Source organism: Polypterus senegalus, chromosome 1 (assembly GCF_016835505.1).
Source record: "Polypterus senegalus isolate Bchr_013 chromosome 1, ASM1683550v1, whole genome shotgun sequence".
NCBI classification, from domain to species: domain Eukaryota; kingdom Metazoa; phylum Chordata; class Cladistia; order Polypteriformes; family Polypteridae; genus Polypterus; species Polypterus senegalus.
This window is the reverse complement of record NC_053154.1, coordinates 103,241,663-103,265,265: the sequence shown is the minus strand read 5'-3', so window position 1 is coordinate 103,265,265 and position 23,603 is coordinate 103,241,663. Positions and strand designations below refer to the sequence as shown.

Sequence of the window (23,603 nt, the reverse complement as noted above, 5' to 3'; positions counted from 1 at the left end):
AATCGGGAGGATCTGTTTCCATCCATTCATGGTTATTTATGGAATGTATGTCCAAAGTCCCTATTCTTTTTGTGTAAAAGTAGTAATATTCATTTTTCTGAACTAAAATCTCCTTTACAAAGTCAGAGGAAGCCTAGCCTGGCAGCACTGGGTATGAAAAAAATCTACCCTGAACTTGGCACCAGATCCTAGTTGGGAACACTTGCACATACCATCTAACCTGCTACTTATCCTGAACCACCTTTGTTTTACTTAAGGGTGAAAAAACTAAAGTAACCACAGAAATGGTACAAGAAACGAGAGAATGTGCAAGCTACATGTAGATGGTGCCCAAGCAAGAGCTGGAAAACAGAACTTTGCAACTGTAAGGCAGCAGGAGCAACTCTCTCTTGAAATCTTGCACTTTGTAATAGCCACATGCTTGGTGAGCTGATACTGATTCCAATTATAAAACATTCTTATTAGAGATTTTTTTTTTCTGTTTTCTGCTGCTGATGTGGTTTTCTTATTGAGAGCTAATCAGGTTCAGAAAAGCTTCCAATCCATTAGGCTGTTAATTACTGAAACTACAAAACAAATTAAGACACAGCAGGTTGGTGTCTTTATTCACACATGCCAGCCACCACCCAATCATTTCCTTGGCTCTCATGAGGTACACACAAGAAAGCAACTGTTGTATTAAACAAAGGAGTATTCTTCTAATATAACAGTCTGTTTGTAATTTTCTCACTGTGGTTCAGGTGTTCCTCCATAAACTACTCAACTAGTGTCCTTCTTTGGAGTTTAGGTATAAAGATTACTTTATTCTGTTTCTATTATTTGGTTTTAGATTTTCTGGCATGTTTGGGATTTCTGTTTTTTCCAAACCTAAGCCCTTAAAACCTTGTTGCAGTAAAGCATACCTGACTGTGGCACATCTAACATTAGCTCAGCCAGTAGTTTTTGTGGATCTTTATTCATTTTTTTCCCCTTAGAGTTGGAGGTTAGTTTTTAATTTTCTCTTGAAACCTTTCTTAACAAATCACACAAACCTTGCCAAACTCAATACCAGTATTAGTGCTTTCCCTAATAAGCCAGCAGTGTAGGCTAATGGTTGCCCACTGTTTTAAGGATTAAGATTGCAGAATTACCTCTGACATTCTCTATGACCCCCAGCTTGATTTGTCAATCTGTAAAAGTAAATGCAATTATAGTAGTGCACTGCCCTCAGTGTCTTGGGAGGTTTTTCAGTTATAAATGGATGCTGTATAAAATAAATGGTTGGACATCAAAGGGTGCACCTTAAGTGCTTTAGAAATTGCCAATCTACATGGGCAGTGATACAAAACATCCATCAATGCATTCTCAGATGATTAATCCACTTCAGGTTTGTGAAGGCTGAAATTATTCTGGCAACACTGGGTGAAAGGCAGGAGCCTTCCCTTTGCAGGGGACCTACAAGTCAACATTTATTTCTTTAGATTGTGGGTTTGGTTGGGATAGTGTGTCTGGTCAAAAACTTACACAAACATGCAAGTTCCACACATTCTGCCCAAGCTGGGATTTTAACCTGGAGCTCTGCTGGTGTAAGGCAGTTGAGCACCATACTGGCATGCAAGCACAATGGGAAAGCAATTCATAATTTCCCAGGTGTCTTTACAAATGCAATTTGATTTTGTACGTGATCTGTACAGAGAACTTAATTGGAATGATGACGGCTTAAGTGTGAGACATTTGTACTGGGAAGGTATGGCTCAGGCCAGACCTCATTATTTTATAGTATCTTGGGGGCTGGAGCTGGCTGGGCGTCCTGTTGCATCACTCGACAGCATACAAATGAAGAGAACTTTGTTCAGACCGTATGTCTGTCTTTACATACTAACTGCTTACTTGTATCTAGTTTCTAATTTCTGTTAGTCGTGGATTGCATTAAAATGGCTGTATTACAATGATGGAAAAATATCTAATTCCTCCAAATAAAATTCAGATTTGGCACAAATATGCACAATGCAGTTTAGCATAAATTAATTGTAAATCTTCCACACTTTGTAATTATATTACTGTTTTAACAAAGTGCACCTTATGATGGAGATTTAGGTGCCCTAATGTCCTTCTAATTGTCCTCAACCTGACAGAGTACAGAGGGATTTGGCTAATTTAATTGAATGTTTGGTCATATAGTACCTGCTTATTCTGCTTGGTATAGGACAAAGTAAGTTCTAATCAAGTTCTGTGAAACAGTTGTAATCTGGAAAAGTTAATCATTAGATGACCTAGAGAGAAGAGCCAATGAAGTATATTTCTTGACAGCAGGGTATGAAGAGAGGTTGAGACTTGGGGAATGCAATGAAGGGTTTAAAATTATTAAAGGAGGAATTGGGCTGTGTGCCATCTGTTTTTAAAGAAAACCTAGATTAAAGATGGTTTGGGTACATTTAACATCAATGTTAGTAAGTAGTTTCCGGCTGGTTGAGTTGAACCTTGGGATCTGCAAAACAAGTGACTTTATTTTTGTAAATGTCAGGTCAGTGAGAAATGGTGGGTAATGCCTGGACTGAAGGGCCTTTTCTCATCAAAATTGTTCATATGCTCTTACTAATATTGAGTTATATTTTGAAAAGTCTGAACAGTTCAAGGTATCTCAAGGCACCAGCTAACGAGCGATGATGCTAAAAAGATGTGCATAACCATTTCTTGGCAGTTTTTAAAAAAAATTTGATCCATTTAGAAAAATGGGTATGGGGTGTAAACCGCATATCTCACAGGAATTTATACCTAAGTCTTACTAAGTGTGCAATGTGACAGAAAAGTAAAGTTGGCTGGAGGTTATTTAGCTCAGTGGGAGATGGAGGCCGCTGCTGCTCTTAACATATGCAAACATCATAGAACAAGGCACCATAAAGAAAAAAAATATCTTGAAGGCACTGCTATGTTGCAGAAATCAAATGGGTACAAACCGATCTTGAGGGGATGCAAAACCTAGTGAGGGCAGCAAATTAAGTTTAACTCTAATGAAGGGTTTTTATGTAAGAAAGAAAAAAAATCAAATTTGAGATTTGTCTTGAAGATCCTATTTCTTGAGTACTTTATGTGCTGGCCTTTGTTCTTCCTCCTCATGACCGAGGTTGTATTTATTTTTTTTTTTTTTTTTTTTAAATACTTGCTGTTCGGAGGTTCACAGCTCCAGGCCCTCTATTGCAGTATCTGCTGCCATGTAATGTAAAGGAAGTGCCGTCATTGTAATCGGAAGGTTTGCCGGTTCGAATCCTGTAAATGCCAATAGGGACTCTGCTCTGTTGGGCCCTTGAGCAAGGTCCTTAATCTGAAATTGCTGAGCGATTTGAGTAGTGAGAAAAGCACTATATAAATGCAAAGAATTATTTTTATCAGAAAATTTTGAAGATGCACACATTGTTCTATATATAAATATTACACACAAATAAAATTAGTGTGGCACTGAACAATATACAATAGTGTTCAGTGAAGAAAATGAATTCCTAAATATACACCTAGGTTTGGTCCTGTACTGCTATGTGATGAGTGTTCAGCCTGGATGAATTTAGCTAAAAAGTATATACTTACTTGCTTTGTTGGATGGCATGGTAGAAGAGCTTTAGTGCTGCTGCCCCTCGTCATTCACTAAATCCATGTGTGGGTTTCTTCCAGGTACTCCAACTGACCTCCTGCTTTCCAATTATGTCTTTGTTAGGCTAATTGTTGACTTTAAGCTGGTCTGGTATGACTGACTGTGCCCTGGTGTCTGACGTATCCCCAGTGTTCACTGTTCATCTTGGCCCTTTACTGTATTAAGTGAGTTTTGAGAGTGGATAGATAAGCAGATCTTCTTGAGATGTGTAAATCTGTGCTAAAGTTGCACAGAGAAGGCAAAAAAAAATCCTATCTTCTGTGCTTCATAATGCACAGATAAATATAAACCCTCTATGGATTACTGGTCTTCTAGCATGATATCCCCCTTTGTTATTACAGTTTGCTGAACTTCTCCAAATTTGAAATGACCTCAAATAAATGGGTGGGTAGTACCAATATAGAGCATGTTGATTTGGCCAATTACTGCCTTGATCCACTCCTATTGTGGAGAGAGGTGCCATCTTGATAAGTCTACATGTTGTGAGCTATTTGTAATACGAGTTAATTTTAATTGTAATAGCAAAAAAAAATTTGAAAGCTAAGAAAAATGCATAACTATCAGGAAAATAAAGTATATATTCACAAGATGTATTTTTTTTAATGCAGACAAAACATTCTCACCCTCTTTCAGCTAATTTACTTTTCTATCTCCACAATGTGAAAAAATGATCATATCTATATTAACAATTTCTTATTCAAATAACCTGGACTATCATTGTTAATCTCTTTTGTCTAGGTCTTTACAAGTTTTTGGTTCTATGTTTTTATGTAAAATCTTTTGTTTCATTGGTTTTCATCTGCAATCCTTGTGTAGAAATGTAAATTCAACATTTCTTATTGGCTTCCTGCCCATTTATACTGCATATTTTGCAACATTTATCCATTGCCTTGCATCTTTCATTTTTCCTTTCTCTATAATTTAACAATTTTTGGAATGGTATTTATTTTACTCTTCATGAAATGCTTTGAATATTTCATACTGTCAGAAATGTCTTCATAGATTTCTGATAAACTGCTTGAATGTTTACCATCTTCTACAGGGATAAGCGTTTTGACAACACTTTTGTATGTTTATCCAGTAAGCCTGTTTTTTTTTTTTTAAAAAACTGAGATTTGCTTCCATATTTCTTGAAATAACTTTCTCATCAGATTTTTTTCAATGTTCTTGCTTTACTTTTCAGCCAGGTTTTTGCCTTTTCTTGATGTAGTGACTTTGTGTAGTAGAACCTACTTTAACACGCAGGTTCATATAATCTTTGATGCTAATCCATATTTTAGCATGGTCTTATTAATGCTGTTGCTGACATTGTTTCATATTGCTGTCTTGTATTGTGTGGGTTTTTTTTTTTTTGGTTTTTTTTTAATTTTAGTAGTTGGACAAATTTTCCATTTTTGTCTTGTCCTTGATGGCACATGGTCTAAATTAGAATGGATGCCGTCATATGTGAAGGACTTAAATTACAATATTTTCTAGATAAAAACTTCAATAAAGTCAGAATTATGAATCTGAAGGACAGCCATGACGCTCTAGACTAAAGAACCTTCCAAATAATTAGATGTGTAATACAATTGCATACATTAAATGTACCCAAAGGAAGTCATTACTGAAAACCCTGCACAAATAAGACAACTTGTTTGAAACCATAGAGCAAGGGTGGACAAAGTCGTTCCTGGAGGGCTGCAGGGTTTTGTTCCAACCCAATGGCCTAATATAAAGCACTTATTGCTCAAGTAACACTTCTGCTTCATTTCAGTTGTCTCGCTTGTTAAGAATTTGAACCCTTATTGCTTATTTTAGTCTTAAACAGCTGTATTTTTATTAGCAATAGGATGCAAATGACAAAGGAAAGCAGCAGTTCTCCATTTAGCTTGTTACCATTTATACCTGTGGGTCTAAACAAATCCAAATCATATGTGATATCATCTACTGTTAAATTCTATTCTGTACTTCTAAAATTTTTATTTTTATACTGTATTGAGGATTTGTTCTGTGTATTGTACTGTATTGTATTGACCTCCTTTTGACACCCACTGCACACCCAACCTACCTGGAAAGGGGTCTCTCTTTGAACTGCCTTTCCCAAGGTTTCTTCCATTTTTTTTCCCCTATAAGGGTTTTTTTTTTTAGGAGGGGAGTTCTTTCTTGTCGTCTTAGAGCAGTGCTTCTCAATTATTTTCTGTCATGCTCCCCCTAGGAAGAAGAAGAAAACATCTCGCGCCCCCCGCGTGACTATAAATAGTATCATTTGTCTATAAAATTGTTATAAGTACACCTCTGCATAACACTGTATCCTTATTAACGTATAAGAGAATAAAAAAAGAAATATGGACCAATTTACAACAAAAAATAGCTTTATTAAATGTAACAGAAAAGATTTAAAGTGCATTCTAAATTCAAAAAAAATTTAAAAGAAAAATAAAGCATGTTCCCCGAGGTCAAATGCGCCGGGGGGGCGCGCCCACTATTTGAGAAACACTGTCTTAGAGTCAAGGCTGGGGAGCTGTCAAGAGGCAGGGGCTGTTAAAGCCCTTTGCAGCACTTGAATGATTTTGGACTATACAAAAAATAATAAATTGTATTTATCGTGCACTATTTGGTTTAATTAAATACTAGAGAAAAAAGTGAAGGATGAGAATTACTCGTCTATTTTAAACTTCAAATCCTTTGAATGATATCCTTAGAAATGGGAAAAAAAATCTAGGATATGAGATTGACTTGACATGACATGGCAGAGTTCAAGCACTAATAAGCCAGGATATTTAATTATTGGCAAGGATTGTTTCTAATTAAGCAACTGGGTTGGATCAAAAACCTGCAGCCACTGTGGCCCTCCAGGACTGACTTTGCCCACCCCTGCCATAGAGGGTCCAGCAACTGACAAAATGCAGTAGCGGAGACTTGAGTAAGGGTGTTTCTGGCAACCATATTAAAATCTTTGCATGACAATCACCTGCATGAGATGGTGACATAAAGTCATTGTTCAAAAAGAACTGTGTGAAAACCCAACTGGATCTTTTCCATAAAGCAGGCAAGTAACCCATCTGAAATATGTGAAAGGTTATGGTCAGAAGCGCAAGGTGGAGCATTTTGATGAAACATTTTGGCTTCAGTTTATATGGTTGGTATAAGTTGGCACTGTCCACACCTCAAATATCAAATCAAAAGTAAAAAAAAAAAAAAAAGTGTGGTGGTTTAATCTGACAGACTGGGGTCTGCTGGTTAGAAAGTCCAGTGTCCAATTACAAAGAGCAGTTCTGATGCCAACGTTGTTCAGTTTATTTACTAGGTTGGAGGAGATAATGGTTTTAAATGTGGAGCTCAAATCAATCTAAATCATCCTGACATAGGAGGTGGTGTTATCCAGGTGTGTCGGGGCAGAGTGAAGAGCTGAGGATATGGCATCACCCATTGACCTATTGGTATGCTGCTTTGTATAACATATAACATTATGTGAGAATGCCATGTTGTGAACTGCCATCTCATTCAGACCTGGGCCCCTGCCATGTGCTTATGGCTTTGACTTTTCTTCATCCTTTTAATTGACATAAATTGGTTCAGATATTGAATTTGAGTGAGTTCTCATCTAGAAATTCAGCCGAGGAGGCATCCATTTCTTTTATTCCAATGCATGTAATCCAAACTTGACACTTTCAGTTTGACATCATATGGGTGCTGAGGTCAGAATGAAGTTTTATAATCAGAACTTTGACACAAGTCAAATGCACAATTCAGGTTGAATTGTGTATTTTTGACAGCTGTTTTATAGTCATGTGAAAGAGAGTACACCCTTTTATAATTGTGTGGTTCACTTCTGTAATAAGATCGGGTAAATCAAACCTCTGACAACACAACCCCTGACCAATTTTCTTCATTGGTGTTTGTAGTACTAGGGTGTTGTACCGTGTTAGCCAGTTATGAATGTAGAGAAAAGTCAAGCAAAATGACACCTTTTACTGGCTAACTAAAAAGATTACAATATGCAAGCTTTCGAGGCAGCTCAGGCCCCTTCAGGCAAGATGTAACCAACTAACATGCAGAAGCCATCTGTAGGTGGGGAGAAAAATTGCACCCATACTGCTTACATATAACTTAAGGTAAGTAAAGACTGGCGCTGTTAGTCATGTGCATTTGATTAGTTGGTATTCATGTGCAATCATTTTGATATAAAAGTACAACCATTTCTTCAATATAGAATATTTTTGGGTTTCTGATAAAACAATCGACAAACACTTCTGCAATGAATTCGAGAAGCAATTAATAATGCTCATTAGTCCTAGGAATCTTTATGTGAGCACTTCCAAAAATGAATTTGCCAATATTTAAACATTCAAGAAAGATTGCAATCTTACCAGAGTATCCTCTTGAACATCCCAACGTGATTTTTGGGTAAAAAAGTTGCATGCACTGATCTGCAGGTCTGAATCAGGTTTACAAAATTTTTGATCTCTACCATCAGAAGAATGCTGAATATGCATAGCTATCATGGAAAGATAGCTGGGGAAAAAGTCCATTGTTGTAAAACCTGATGGCACAGTTTTAGTTTGTATCTGAATGGTCCAGAAGACTTCTGGATAGATGACAAATGGGAGTTTTGGACATTTTATGACCAGTGTTTGGTTTTTTGCAAATCTCTTGAAACTGGGTCATGAATAGGATAGTGTCTCTAAAGACGCTAACAAATGTAGATTTAGAATAGCTGAGAAAAATTTTGGAATGGCCTGCAGCAATTGCCCTAGAAGGGGTGTGATCGCTGCACTTCACCACACAAGACGGAAATGGATGATGTTTGAAAGATATATTAACATTAAAAAATATTCAGTTCTCAACCCCTCTCCCCCATCCTCCATCCATCCATCCATCCGTCATCCAGGGTGGGGGGCTGGGGGCAGATGGTAGTTTTGATCCTGGATTATAATACACTTGCTTATTTTAATTTAATGTGTATGCATTTACATGAAAGGTGACAGGGTGCTTGTTAGTGGGCCTTTTTTTTTTTTTCTCTCTCTCTCTCTCTCCTTCAACCCCCCCACCCTCCCCGGATGCCCTCCCCAGCCTCCGTATCTCCCCAGTGGCCAAATTTTAATCCCTGGTACGAAACACACACAAAAGAAAAGGAAATCAAAATGAGGAGGATTAAACATGGTCTGTATGAAACAGCAAATCCAGTTGTACAGTTATTGCAGGATGTAGGGAAAAAACGGACCTTGGCTGAATATGGCTTCCTTTTTTGCTATCCTGAAGAATTTAAAACACGAGTTCTGACTCCCCAGTGGGAGCATCTGGAGAACCACAGGTCCATTATACTTAAACTCTTGCCTCTTCTCAGGGATTTTGCCTCGCTGCTTACGTTCTGAGTGGCCACCCACAAATAGCTCATGTCCCTGGTTGAAGTCTGATCACGCCGTCTTCATAGGCATAGATAGAAAAAAGCAGAAAGCAAGGAGCTCAGCTTTCTTCCCCCTTGGTTAGCTGTTCCCTTTTAAAAGTTTCCTGTGGAAACTTTTCTGCTTAGGTCATCATAGCAGCATAACTCCTGCTCTAGGCAGCTGGAATCCTTACTGGGTGGGGTCGTCAACAATAACGCCTGAAGGGATCTTATCATCCAGACCCTCTAAATATAGTGACAGCAGTCCAGAAAGTAAATGCTTGTATAGTTACAGTAAGTAGGCTTGCTACCGGCCAAGTTAATAACAGTGCTTTACAATAGGACAATGACCAGATATTGAGTTAGATTTTTTTTTCCCCTTTCTAAGGTTATCATCCAAATGATTTGAAGCCTAAAACAGATGAGTAATAGTCTGTCTTTTTAAATTCTTTTTTTTCTGAGTAAGTATTAAACCAAAAAGTTCACAATGAATACACACAGGCGTGAATGGAAACAAGTGAGTTGAGGAACTACGGGTTCCTTTGTCTTTTTTGCATCTTATTGCTAATAAGAAACCATTAACTGTGAATGCAGCTGTTTAAGACTGAAAGTAATTTGGGGCAGTAGGATTCTGTTTGATGGACAAGTTGTGCATGTTTCTACAGAGTTGGAGTGCACATGTATTAGTAAATCAGTTGGTGCATCCACCATGATTGCATTCTCCTCTTTTGTCAAATTGTCCCTTCATACACCTGTCAGAAAAGAGTAATTAGGGAAATAAAGTACTAAAGCCAAAGTCCATTGTCATGGTGGGATTTAGGAGGGGAAAAAAAAAAGTTTTAGGTAAGCATGCTTTCAAGATAGAGGACTTTTACCAGTATTGGGGAAGAGGGGTTAACATATAGTAGACCTTCAAGTAAGAATTTATCCTTTACTTTCTCTGTCCTTGGCAGACCTTAGGTTTAAGCATTTTCTAAAGTAGAATAACATTGCAATCGTGGTTTATCAAGTCCATGATGAATGGAGTTATTTTAATACATGCTTACCAAAAAAGAACAATAGTTTAAATGTTTATAGACCATATGGCTGACCTTTTTTTCTCTTCCCCTCCCACTTTTCATGTAAATCCAGGTGAGCATGGCTATGCATTCAAGGTACGCAAGATTGCACGACATTGTGGATATACACTGACCTCTGGCCAGGATGACATGTTGGTGTTCCGGGCTACTTACTATGCCTGCTTTATTAAGAAGGTATTGAACAGTATGTGCCATTTTTCAGTGAAATAATGTGGTGATAATCTCTTCTGCAGTATGTTTAGAGTTAAACTATCTAATAGAGATTACCCATTTTGTCCTAATTTCTGAACCTGATTACTTTGGCCTGTCATGTTAAAGCATTTGAGTTATCTCGATCTCGTACATGTCCAGGAAATGGCTTCTGTGACTGACATATTTAAAAACTAATTTTGAGTTGTTTGAGATCATTTGTAAATAGTAAAACCATACATTTGAGAGCAATGCTTTTCATCAATGATGATTAATCCTACAGTATTTGGTAGGAAATGTGAAGAGTTTACATAATTGGTCAGGCACAAAGGCATGCATTTTCTACAGGCTCTTTTTGCATAATTTTACCTCTGCAGTGAATCAGATGAAAATAAAGGTTTAACTAGTAGCTTTGTAGCGGATAGTCCAAGGCATTGCCCAATAGGTCACTTTGTCTGTCTGAACAAGTGCAACATCTCACATTTTCAGAAACTGTTGTGTCTTGGGGCGGAACCGGAAGTGACCTCATTCTTGGGGCCGGAACCGGAGGTGGTGTGTCCTTCCTGGAAATGGCGGCTCCTGGTGGGGTTTCCCGGGGAAGACCTGCAGAGAACTCAGAAAGAGCGTCAGCACCCGCCCCGGGGCAGATGTATAAACAGTATTGTCTAAGCCCTTCAGCTGCTTCCCATGCACACGTGTGTGACAAGACTCCCCCCTCAGCCCAGACCCGTCGGGTGGGCGACCTGCACCGAGAGGTCGTGGGCCGGGAGAGGGCATCGGCGTTGGCATGAAGGGACCCCTGTCGATGAGCGTATATTTGTACTGCTGCAGGTCAAGAAACCACCTCGTGACCGCGGATTCGACTCCCTGTGAAGGGCCATCCACTTTAAAGGCGCATGATCCGTCACCAGAGTGAACAGCGACCCAAGAGGTAGTACCGCAGCGTCACGCCCATTTGATCGCCAGAGCCTCCTTCTCCACCGCCCGCGTACCTGGTCTCCCGGTCCAACAGTTTCCGGCTCAGGTACATAACGGGGTGTTCAACACCGTCGACGCTTTGGATCAACACGGCTACCAAGCCTGTGTCGGCGTCCGTCTGGAGGACAAAGGAGAGAGAAGTTAGGGGAGATTAAGATAGGTGCTGAAGTCAGAGCCCTTTTTAAGTCACTGAATGCAGCCCCCGCTTTATCAGACCATACCACCGTATTAGGAGCTCTTTTCTTTGTCAAGTCGGTCAAGGGCGCCGCTCTCTCGGAGAAACGAGGCACAAACCGGCGGTAGTACCCGGCCAAACCGAGAAAGGATTGGACTTGCCGCTTGGTTTGCGACGGGCCAGGCCATTATGGCTTGCAACTTGGAACACTGTGGCCTCACAGTACCCCGGCCCACTAGGTAGCCCAAATATTTGGCTTCTCTCAACCCGAAGGAACATTTCTTGGGGTTGATCGAGCCCGCCTCTCCCAATGTCCGTAATACTGCTGTGACCTGCTGTATGTGCTCCTTCCAGGTGCTGGAATAGATGACAACGTCATCCAGATAGGCAGCACAGAAGCGAGTTATGGGGCGGAGCACTTTGTCCACCAGGCGCTGAAAAGTCGCGAGCCCGTGTAACCCGAATGGAAGGACACGATACTGCCAGTGTCCGCTAGGAGTGCTAAGCGGTTTTTCCTTCGGACTCCGTTAAAGGAACCTGCCAGTACCCCTTTGTCATGTCAAGTGTAGTCAAGAATTTGGCTGGTCCCAGTCTCTCGAGGAGGTCGTCCACGCGAGGCATGGGATAAGCATCAAATCGGGAAACTTGGTTGAGCCGACGGAAGTCATTGCAAAACCTCCAACTGCCGTCAGGCTTAGCAATCAAGGCGATGGGGCTGGACCAGGGACTACTACTTTCCTCGATCACTCCTAGTGCCAGCATTCGCTTGATTTCCAGTTCCACTTCTACTTTCTTTGCCTCCGGGAGTCTGTAGGGTCGCTCACGGACGATCACCCCCGGGTCAGTCACTATGTCGTGCGCAATCAGAGAGGTCCGACCTGGTTGTTCACTTACCACCTCTGGGACCGAGCGGATAGCTGCTTCGAGCTCCTGTCTCTGTCTGGGAGATAGCTGTTGCGAAATTAAGGGCACTTACTTCGAAGAGAGAGCAGGGCTGTCCGGAGGAGGGATCGGGATCCCTCTCCTTCCACGGTTTCAGCAGGTTTACATGATATATTCGCTCAGCTGGTCGGTTGGGCTGTTTCACCAAATAGTCACCAATCCCTTCCTCTCCTTAATTTCGTAGGGGCCTAGCCAATGCGAGCAGTTTAGAGTGTGAAGTAGGAACCAATACCATGGCGATCCCCGGTTGGAACTCCCGAGAGTCGTGCCACGGTCATACAGGCGGGCCTGTGCTGATTGTGCCTCCTCGATATGACTTTTTAGTATAGGTCTTATTACATCAAATCTATCGCGCAATGGGCGATATACTCCAAAATGTTAGTGGAGGGCTGTGCCTCCCCTTCCCAGCCCTCTTTTAAAATATCTAATAAGCCCGGGGCTGTCTTCCGTATAGTAATTCAAAGGGAGAGAACCCGTAGAGGCTTGAGGACTTCCGGTAGGCAAAGAGGACAAGGGGAGGAGTTGGTCCCAATTCCTCCCATCCTTGCTGACTACCTTACGTAGCATTTGCTTGAGAGTTTGATTGAATCTCTCCACTAGCCCATCGGTTTGAGGATGATACACGAGGTTTTAAATGCTTTATTTTCAGTAACTTGGCAGTCTCCTTGAGCGTTTCCGAGGTGAAAGGCGTTCCTTGGTCCGTCAGGACTTCTCTAGGAATGCCCACGCGTGAAAAGACTCCTACTAGTTCCGTGCAATATTTTTAGTGGTAGCCGGCGCAATGGAACGGCTTCAGGGAATCGGGTTGCATAATCCACGAGGGCGAGTATATATTTATATCCTCGGGCTGAGGGCTCCAGGGTCCTACTATATCCACCCCAATCCTGTCAAAGGAACGTCAATAAGGGGAAGGGGAATCAGAGGAGCACGGTCCTTCCTAGGAATTTGCCGCAGTTGACACTCCGGCAGGAAATGCAAAAGCGGCGAACCTCCTCATTAATCCCGGCCAAAAAGCGGAGCTTAATGCGCTCTAATGTTTTATCGGGCCGAGATGGCCTCCAAGAAGGTGAGAGTGGGCTAACTTCGCAAACCTGCCGCCGGTAGGTCAGCGGGACTAGCAACAACTTCCGGACCTTCCCTCATGTTCAGCAACCCGATACAATAATTCATTATCCATGACAAAGTGAGGTCCCTGTGGCATGGGCAAATGCGTCGTTGGCGTTAACGAGAACCACTGCATTCTTTATGTGCTTCAGAGAGTCGTCATTCCACTGTTCTCTCTTGAAAGAAGCGGAGTCGCTCTAAACTGAAAGTGCAACTCAGAGAGCGGGTCGGTCTGACCTCAAGGGCGGAGAATCCTCCTCGCTGCGGGCTAGTGGATGACGTAGTAGCCCGCGACGGTCCGGGAGTATCTTCGTCACTCTCTTGGCCTACCGCCCCACTCCCTGTCGGCTGATTACACGGTGTGGAAGCAGCTTGAGATGAGTCTTTATCATCTATAACGAGGCCAAAAGCTTTTGGGAATGCTTTCTAAACTACGCGTTACTGTCAGACCAGTCCGCCCGAGGATTACGGAAGCGGAGGATCCGGGTGTACCGCACGGTAAGCGCGAAGGGTTCCTCCGAGACATACGTAACACCGGGCGGTATTGTGCGGCGGATATCTCCGTGTATACATTTTAGACTGGTCTTTTTTAATCCATTGTTGCGGTAGAATAAAGCGGCGAGCAACGACAGACACGTTACTGCGGAATCAACAGCGCTGTTATTTATGTCCATTAATAAGAAGCTCCCCGTATGTTTATCCGCCAGGGGATTGCTAAGGGCACACAAACAACCCGCCATTGTCCCCTACGGTCCGCCTTGTTCCCGACAGGTCGCAAGCCAGACGGCCCGGCGACTTCGGAACAGGCTCTGGATTGCGTGGAAGGGACTGCTTTAGTAGGACATAGCTCCCGGGTAGTCCACAGAGCGGCTGTTCTGCCTCCCAGGTTTCACAGCCGGCCTCTGGGTTTGCAAGAGTGTAGCAGCTCGTCCATAGAATGGAATTCGCCCCAGGCGGCTGGGCAAATTCCTGGGTAGCTTTTAGCAGCAAAAACAGGCCACTTGCTGCACTATTTGTAAGGGGTCAACTCAATGGCGTAGCCACTCACCCACCTGTTGCCAGAGAGCCATAGCCTGCTCTGACAGCCCTTTGTTGGGTTAAACTCCCAGTTTATTATTTCTTTCACCTGCCGCCTGGGGACAACCCATCGTTAACAGGGACCTTGGTCCCGATGGGCGCTCGGCTTTCCTGCCAGGAGAGCATACTGAGCCACTCGGTGTGTTCCCCAGAAGCCAGCCCACGCCTGTGGGTCCCCTCTACCTTCTCCACGAGATGGGTGGTCAGCCCGGTTATGCTCATGGAGCAGAGCCTGCACCGCGTCCTTCCTGACCCTCCGGCACTCCCTGCCCTGAAACTCGGCCCCGGTACTCACCCACCTGGTTCCTGAAGTTCGTGTCCCGGTTCTTCGGGACACCATCCTGCCGACTACGCCACTGTAATAAGGAGACCAGAGGCGTGAAAGGTTTGGGGCAGCCACCCGTTTAATCGGTTTCCGGCTGCAAAAGTCTTACTGTGTAGCTTATGCAGTTTTGTAGTGTATGAGAAGAAACCTAGGCTACTAAGGAGGTAAGCCAGATCCCATAATTGGTTTTTAACTGTGCTCACTTCTATGTGTGGACTTCTTTACGTTAATGAATCTCTTCTCCTAAATTTTGAATCCATGTACATTAAATCCTCCAACTCTGAGAGAAAATAGGATCTCAAAATGAGTGCTGCAACTAACATTTTTGCTTCCAAAACATGTATACCTCCCTGAAACCCTGCTAGAGTTCTTTCCTCTCTACTGTTAATTCTGTTGTATAATACCCAAATGAATAAATTGTTAGATTTCGTTCTAAAAGATGGTTAACATCTGCCTAAATGAATTACTGCTGCAGCTCTTAACACCCAAAAGTACAAAGAAAATGTGCGGTGGTGTGCTTTTTTATATATATATATATATATAAATGCAGTTTATTTTTGTCTCTTCCCATTGCAGGAGCAAGGTTTCTACAGTCTTGAGTTAAAGGTGGGGTCAATAAGGGTCCCAGTAATTTGTGAGCTTGGCCATGACTTGGTGACAAATTATACTACCTGGGTCTCCCTGAATAGCTCCAGGGCTCCGGAATCAAAAATGGTCATAAGTACATCTAGAAATATACAGACAACAAACCAGACAAATTCCAGTATCTCAAGAGATCTGAGTTTTAATCTACAGTGTGGAGAGCCTGAAGTCTCGGAAGCCGCATGTGTACGCATGGGTTGCGCTTATGATTTAGCGAAAGATGGTTCATCCTGTTTCTACAAAAATACTGGTAAGCATGGAACACTGCTAAAGTGACTTTTGGTTTATAAATCAATTGGCCAAAATCCAATCCAAATTAGTGAGAAAGTTATAGCTTAGTGGGTTGTGTATGGTTTGTGGGTTTATTTATATAAAAAAAAAAAATATGAAATTATCCAGCCTTTGTTCAGTCTTTCACGGGTAAAAAGGAACAATTGAACCTTAATTTCATAATGTCTTGATTTTTAAGACATTTTATTAAAAAAAATAAATCCAGACTATTCTAGTAGAGTTAAGCACAAGATGAGGCTGGAGGGTGTACAATATATATGATTTTGTGTGTCAGACTCCAACAACACAAACTGTCACAATGGGGTTCAGGAAAGGGGAGTATGGTGGCAGAAACAATGAGGACATCCTTGGGTGTGCTGTAAACCATTCTGTGACTGCAGTGGACTGGTGGAATGCCATGTTATCCCATACCACATCAAATCCCAAAGCATTTGTGCTCACCTCGATCACTTGCATCCTCTGGTACCAGTGTCCTGTAGAGGTCATCGAGAGAGCACCTCATTTTGTTTGAGCTGTGTAGGCCAATGACTGGTTTGTGTGACAAAGCACCATTGCATGTTGCAGGACACATTGTGATGCTGGCTCCTCTCTGCCCTGGAACTTGCACAGTTGCTCTTTGACCTATAATACTGCATCCTCGCTGCCCTGGTTTTGCTAGGTTAAACCCAGCTTCATCCCCAAAGATGAACACATGGGCTGTTTGCATAGCCTCCAATTCCATTACCCTCTAACAGGAAAAAAAATACCATATTGTAAGGATTACATTGCAGTAGTATACTGTACATGGCTCTATATTCCTTTATGGTATATTGTACTACAAAAGTTTGTATGGAACTTGCAAGAAAGAGAGCCTTATTCAGGCTGTGTACAGTTGAACAAATAGAATCACAATCCTGCTGGAGCCACACTGGCTTGCAAGGGTCTTGCTCAATTGCAAGTTAGTTGGGTTTGGACTGGGTTTTTACCCTGAATTGCTATGTTCATAATGTTTCACCTTCAAAGCCACAACCAGTAAAGAATGAGATATAAGACATATTGTACATGTGAAGGAACTCCTGCTACCACTATTCCTCTCAAATGGGACCGTGTATAACCGCTTCATTGTTTTATGTTTTTGTAGCACTCTGACAATGTGACAAGTGTCAGCACAGCAATTGCCAAACACTGTTGTGTGCCAGAACTCTGTCCTGCATTTCAGAGTCGTATGGCATTGTCAGCAGTGACCATGTCAACAATGGCAGTTTCTTGCCCATCATTAAATTCTGTCTCTACTCCCTAAAAGAGAATCTTTGTATCCTATTCTGAAGACAAAAAATCAAAAGTCCATGCATGTCAATCAACTGTATATAGCACATACTGTAATGAGCAGTACTGACACTACAGACAACTGCATCCTACTTGCTGGTTTGGTGAAATATTCTTATGGTTGATGCGACTGTGGCTCACTGCAGATTTGGCTGCACTCGTAACCCTGCCTCTCTGTACGAGTGTCCTTGATTGATAACCTGTTTAATGAATGTAACCCTTATTTCATCTGTGACTACTGCCCTTGCTCTTCCTCACCTTCATTGGCCTCTTCCTGCAACAATTCCTCTTTGTTTACAACAGCAGACATTCCAAAGATAACCTCTTGTGTATGGATGACAATGAGATCAGTTTACTGCAAAACACCTGGTTGGGTAATCAACTAACGCAAACCAGCTGTGTTTGATCTTGTGTCATTTGACATTTTGTTTATTATGCATTTTTTACAATCTACTTTAGTAAGGGTCTAGATGGCAATTTTTAGCAAATCTTCGTTTAATTTTTTAATGTCTTATTAGCAGTTTTGGTGACAGTATGTAGGCATGTGAAAAATGGCCTCTGAAAATGTAATGTGATGTTGAAGGATTTTGAGTGAGACAGAAATTCATAAATTTGGAAGTGTTTAGTCCTCAAACACATTTTTTATGACAAAGAGAAATGCTTAACAGCCCACATAAGCTAATGTGGTGACTGTATGAAGAGTTTTGAGACACTCCAGTATTGCAGAATCTGTCTTACCAATTGGGGGGGGCGACTGTAATGTTGTTCTGAACCAAGCATGTAGCTCTGAAAATGTGAATGTTGTGGTGTTTCTTCCAGCATTAAAGTTCTTGCTAGGCTTTGGTTCAAAGTATTTACTGTGAGATATAGATAGAGAGAGAGAGAATTTCTCTTCCATACTCTGTAGTTATTGAAGGATGAGAAAGATGCTTACATTGACCTTAAATTCAAGGTTCAATATGTCACATGTAACTAGTATGATGCCCTCACTTCCGCTTCAGACTGAAGCAAGACATACTGCCCATCTATTTTAGATATAGTGGAAATGAGCAAAAGTTTTAAAAAATTGTTTCAATAGCTTGCCAACAGTGTGATCTCTTAAATTTTTGCTTTTGTAAGTTGTGTGTGGGTGTTTTTTGTTTTCTCCCCTTTCTTTGAAACAGGTTGTTCAGCTGATGGACATTTTGTAATAGTGGTGAACAGAAACTATACAAAACCTCCGCTCAGTCTCTCAACTCTGCATATATCCAGTGGTCAAGCAGTACAGTGCCAAGCTAGAAGGATGACCTCAGACTTGGCAGTTCTCCATTTCCCTGTGAACCAATGTGGAAGTAAAAAGCTGGTAAATGAGCTTTGAAGAATGGTCAATTCTGTGACCCTGTCTTCCTTCCTGAAGTATACTAACAGAGTTCTGACCAAGTTCTTAGACCTTTCTGTTTCATCATAGACCCTAAAAGACCGTATCGTCTATCAAGTAGAAGTCGTTGCTAAGAGGGAAATTCTCATTTCCAGCAACTTCTCCATTACACTGGACAGCAACTTTAGGTAAGATTTTAGCATATTATAAATGCATTGTTTTCCACCAGATGTATTCAACCCTTTGAAAAGGAATACCTGTTTGTCAGTCTATCTGAACCCCCCACTTCCCCCTCCTCCTCCTTTTATTCCTCCTAGTAAAGAGATGAGGGTAGCCAGAGTGTCTTTTTTTTTTTTTAAATATAAAATCTAAGTAGACCTACTGAGACCAGTGTCTAATATTGAAAGGGATTCAGATTCTGAAAAGTATGCTTGTAGTGGCTTAAGACTAAGCAAGGCTGAGTTAACCATTTATGAGCTTGATGCTTTGTGGAAAGAATCTGTTCTTATTTCTGCCAGTTCTGGCATTTTGAACTTCTTCCATCAGTCAGGTCTTCACATTCAAGCCACATCCTCTAATCTAGAAGTATTAGTGTGGTGTGGTTGTGTGCATTTTTTTTTTTTTCCTCTTTCTCCGTTCATCCCACTGCCTGCTCTATGACTTTAGTGCAGGTTCTGTAAGGCTGGAAGACTGGTGCTAGTGATCTTTTCAGCAGACCAATTTCTTGAAGCCTGTTCTTGTCATGATTAGTTTCTGACCCACACCACACTAATGGTTGAGCTAGAACAAAGACTAGGATTGATCACATTAAAACTTGGCCAAGACTTGACACTACAGGTATAATACAATCCCTAAACTTCTACCACATAGTAGAAATATGTTCACGTGATATTTTTTGCAGCCTTTTCTTTGTAACCAAACAATATATAAAAAACCATCTTTCCACCAGATTCTGGCTAAGCTGTTCATACAAAGCTAGTGGAGATGTAGCTATGCAAAGCTTTGTGAACCCCATGACCTTCCTTGAACCCATCTCGGAGAAAGGGATTGTTCAGCTGCAACTTAATTTTGCTAGAGGTAAGATGAAAGACTTTTGGAAGTAATGACAAATGATTTTTGTATTGCTTGTGTGAGGTCTGAAATAGTCTCTAAAACCACATTTTTTTTCCCCCCCCACTTTCCCAAACGCTGCCCTTTTCTATTTCATAGTTCCTGCAGCTATAGTATGTCCCTGTAATTAACCATTTTTCAGACATCTTATTTAAGCCCCTGTTCAATTTTCTAAAGGAAGTAGTATGCTAATTTGTGCTTTATTCCAATTTAAAAATAAACATCTGGCTTTGATCTGCTACACTTGTGCTGGTTCCTCCTTTGAATTTCAACTTGCATAGCATCATACACACCAGATATAAAACTAGTCTGTAACATTAAATCTGCACATTTATAAACTTGTCCCTCAAGAAACTTTAAACTTAAAATCCATCTGGGTTTTTATGGGATGGAGAAAGTGGAACATGATACTAACAAAATTAAACTGCAGGACTATTGATTTTGAGAATAGCCAATTTGGAACAAAACTGAAGAAGTGGACTATTAGAAAATGAATCATTTGGTACCCATAAAGGCACAACAGTAATTAGATGTTAATGTGCTACAGGAAAGGAGAGATGTTGATACCCACATATTTAAACAAATAGCCAAAGGAATGCATAGAAGAAAAACTAGTCTGATGGTTTAGGGAATTTAATGGAAGGAAAGCAGATTTCGGCCAATTTAATTTTTGTAGCCAAACCATCATCTCAAAAGAACTAAACTACCTTTTAGAAGGTACGGAGATCAGAAGGAGCATTACCAACTATTCAGAGGGTATTAAATTTTATGATGGAATCCATAAACTGAAATAGATCAAGTCAAAAGTTGAGTGATTGCGAAGAGATCAAGGGGGATAGAGGAAAGCCATGTCTGGTGCCTAATTGAAGCTGAAAGAGCCGAGAAACCCCAAACCGCTTAGCACACCATTCTTCATTACAGAACAAAGGATAGTTAAACCTGTAACTTGTAGCAGGAGGTAAACTGCATTGGGAAATCAAGTAGCATCATTGTACACTTATGGTCAGAGAGTCTGGCCTTTTCAAGAGACTCCCTAGAAATAAGTTAAAATAAATTCAGTCTAATCTCAAGCGAGACTGTCGCAAGGAGCAAAACTAATGTTTTGGGATAGACACTTAATAACCTAATATAACCAACTAGATATGCACACCATGCAAGTCCAGTGAATAATGCACAGGGGAAGAAGAGCTGGCATGTATCTGAGTGAATTCATAAGTGTTTGCATACATAACAGTAATATTGTAGCCTTTCAGATTTAAAATTTGGCTTTATATTTGTGAAATGAATGACGATTGATTCATCAGTGGTGAATAAATGCACAATGACTAAGAGAAAACCAGTTTAAATGCAGAAACGTCAAAGAGCACCAGGGCCAGAAACATTTGCATCTGTACACTGTATTCAGGGCTCCCCTCGCAAAATGCATGCTGTGCCCCAAAAGATGTGTGCATTTAGTCAACCATTAAAATAGTATATTAACCTCCTTCGCATTAGACCCAAGCACCACACTGGCTGTAAAAACAGTACTAAAAGCATTTGTGCCAAGTATTACTCAGGCAATAGTATAGGCATGTTTTGCATAGGCATCAGGCCAGAGTGTTAACCAGGAAATGATGTAGATGTCTCTTCTCCTAGCCTCAATGGCATCTCGTAAGAAAAACCTCTCCTCGGCAGTGATGGTGAGGTGAATTGGTGTTCAGTCAATGAAACAATGATTCTGCAGAATCCAAAAGTGATGCATCCTTCACTTGCATATGTGCAGTGTGCTGTTCATATTATTCATCATATTAATCATTATACATTTTAGACTTTGTAGTTTTTAGCATTTTTACACGTTTTACAGTAGAAAGATGAGATTTATTTTTCAAGCCAAAAAATGCAATGCTTTATGCTTTCTTTTTTTTTTTTTTGAGGAGAAAAATTTTAAATTAAAAAAATAATAATAAAAAAAAATAGTGATGCTAAGGAGTGGCAAAATGCACTGGCATCTTGCCCATGATTAGTTTCACCTTTCGGCTTGAGCTGGATAAGATGGTTGAAGGTGGGGATTGGCAAAAACATGGTAATAACTGATTACCTAGCATATCTTGTAACATGATTTTAACTAAACTGTATGATATCTGACTAGAGCGTGTGTATGTATATAAAATATGCAAAATACTGAAGCACTTGACAATTTAAATTTTGAAAACCATGTTTCCCCTTAATGTTTCTTTCTCTTTGTGTGTTAAATTAATGATCAAGAAATGCTGAGACTTTCTTCCTCTAGACTGCAGTTCATATGGCCAGATTTGCAAGTTGCATATTGAACTTTGGGTTCAAGACTTGCGAATACCTTGGTTGAAATGAAATATATCAGACCTGCTAGGGATTTTTTTTACATTGATGATAAAGACCATAAGTCTCATGCACAATATGCCACACTGTCTATTGTCTGGACCCTCACTTTATTGCCGTGTTCTAGCATGTCATTTATAAAATGATTGCTTGAACAGATTTGACCTTGAATTTCGTGAAAGTGATCTTGCATGAAAGTACAAAATGGAATTTTAAAATCTGAAATTTCTGCAAATGTTTTATTAATGGATGGATATAGACTTTCTCATAATGGCTTGATATTTATACAAAATCCTTAATGCCATAGGGTGAGCTAACTAACTGAAAACTTTGAAACCGAAGGAAAAACTGACAACCTGAACAAGGATGCCATTATACTGCTGTAGGTCAGCAGAAGGGAAATGCAGTAATGTCATTGAAATCACGGAATAAAAAGTTTATGCAGTGCTAAAATCAAATCCCATCATGGTAAAATGTACTCCCATTTAGTGCAAAGTATAAATTAAAATCAACGGGGTGGGTTTAATAAATGGAAATCCTTTTAATTTTCATTTTGTCAAACAAGTTTTCAATAAAACCACACATTACAGGGTGGTCCACGTCTAATTATGCAGATCCAGATTGTCTGAATGACTTTTGCCGAACTGGAATCATCCCACATAAATCAAAGACAATTCTTCATGTCGTCAGTTCGTACACTTCTCAATGGTCCGGGATTTTTCGGGTGATTTTCTTTGTAATAAACTTAAGTTATAGCGTAATGAAAATTGTATCATTAGATCTAGACCACCCTATAAATGTTTGTATAGAAAAACCTGAACAAAGTACATTTTAAAAAAATAAAGCAAAATGTAAAGTGCACATGGTAATAAATATAAACTGCATAGCATATTTAAAAAAAAAGCACATATAATAGAGATTAAAGGCTGCTAAAAGTACACTGTACAATATGAAGCCACTAATTATGAGCACTTTGTTCTCAACCACACCAGACTTGATGGTGAAAATCTCTCTTCTTGGTTCAAATTGGTGACCTGAGTGCCTCGAGACTAAAGTTTAAGTTCTGCGTCACTATTACACACTTTACCTTGTAGCTGAATTGGTGTTGCTGAGTTTGGAATGTGAAATGGAGAAGCCGTAATGGCTGAAATGCCTAAACCATATGAGTCAGTATAGTTTTTGGTTTGCCTGACTGCTTTTTCCTAAAACGCAGTCTTCTAAAGAGTGTACTTTCCCAACCAACTGCAAGTTAACCGTTTTGGGCAGGTGAAGTTGTCTGTACTTTTTTATAGGAAATCTGAAGTTTTATACAGTGCAGAACACATACTTTAACATAAACATGCCCTCTGCTCAACAGGCAGAGAACAAATCAAATATGTGCTTCATCTTGAGTACATCATTGTCCAGGTAAGTTCCGTTCACTTCTGTGCCTTTTGGAGTTTAGGTCATTTTGCTATTAGACCCTTGGTTTCTTTTTCCTAGTCAGATTTTAAATGACTGATTTGATTACTTTTTTCACTCAAGATAAGTTCATCATTGAATGGATGCAAAACACTCCATGTCCCTGCTTTTTGCTACTAGCCATGTAAACCTTTTCCATGTTTTGTGAAAATGGTGACTAGAATGCTACTTTTAGTAAGGTTAAACATTAATCATAAAATTCCCCCAGTGGAGATGGAGAGTGTTCCTGACTGTCACT

At 40.5% G+C, this 23,603-nt stretch overlaps 1 protein-coding gene across 1 annotated transcript in view; it reads left to right on the top strand.

The window, feature by feature from the left end:
- The window catches only part of LOC120530540 (zona pellucida sperm-binding protein 4-like), a 47,676-nt gene that overhangs the window by 1,462 nt on the left and 22,611 nt on the right, over nt 1-23,603 (top strand). Inside the window, exons 2-6 of the mRNA XM_039754971.1 lie at nt 10,125-10,246; nt 15,439-15,754; nt 18,264-18,442; nt 18,548-18,645; nt 19,407-19,534. Coding sequence (XP_039610905.1) covers nt 10,125-10,246; nt 15,439-15,754; nt 18,264-18,442; nt 18,548-18,645; nt 19,407-19,534 — 843 coding nt within the window. The remainder of the gene's footprint in view (nt 1-10,124; nt 10,247-15,438; nt 15,755-18,263; nt 18,443-18,547; nt 18,646-19,406; nt 19,535-23,603) is intronic.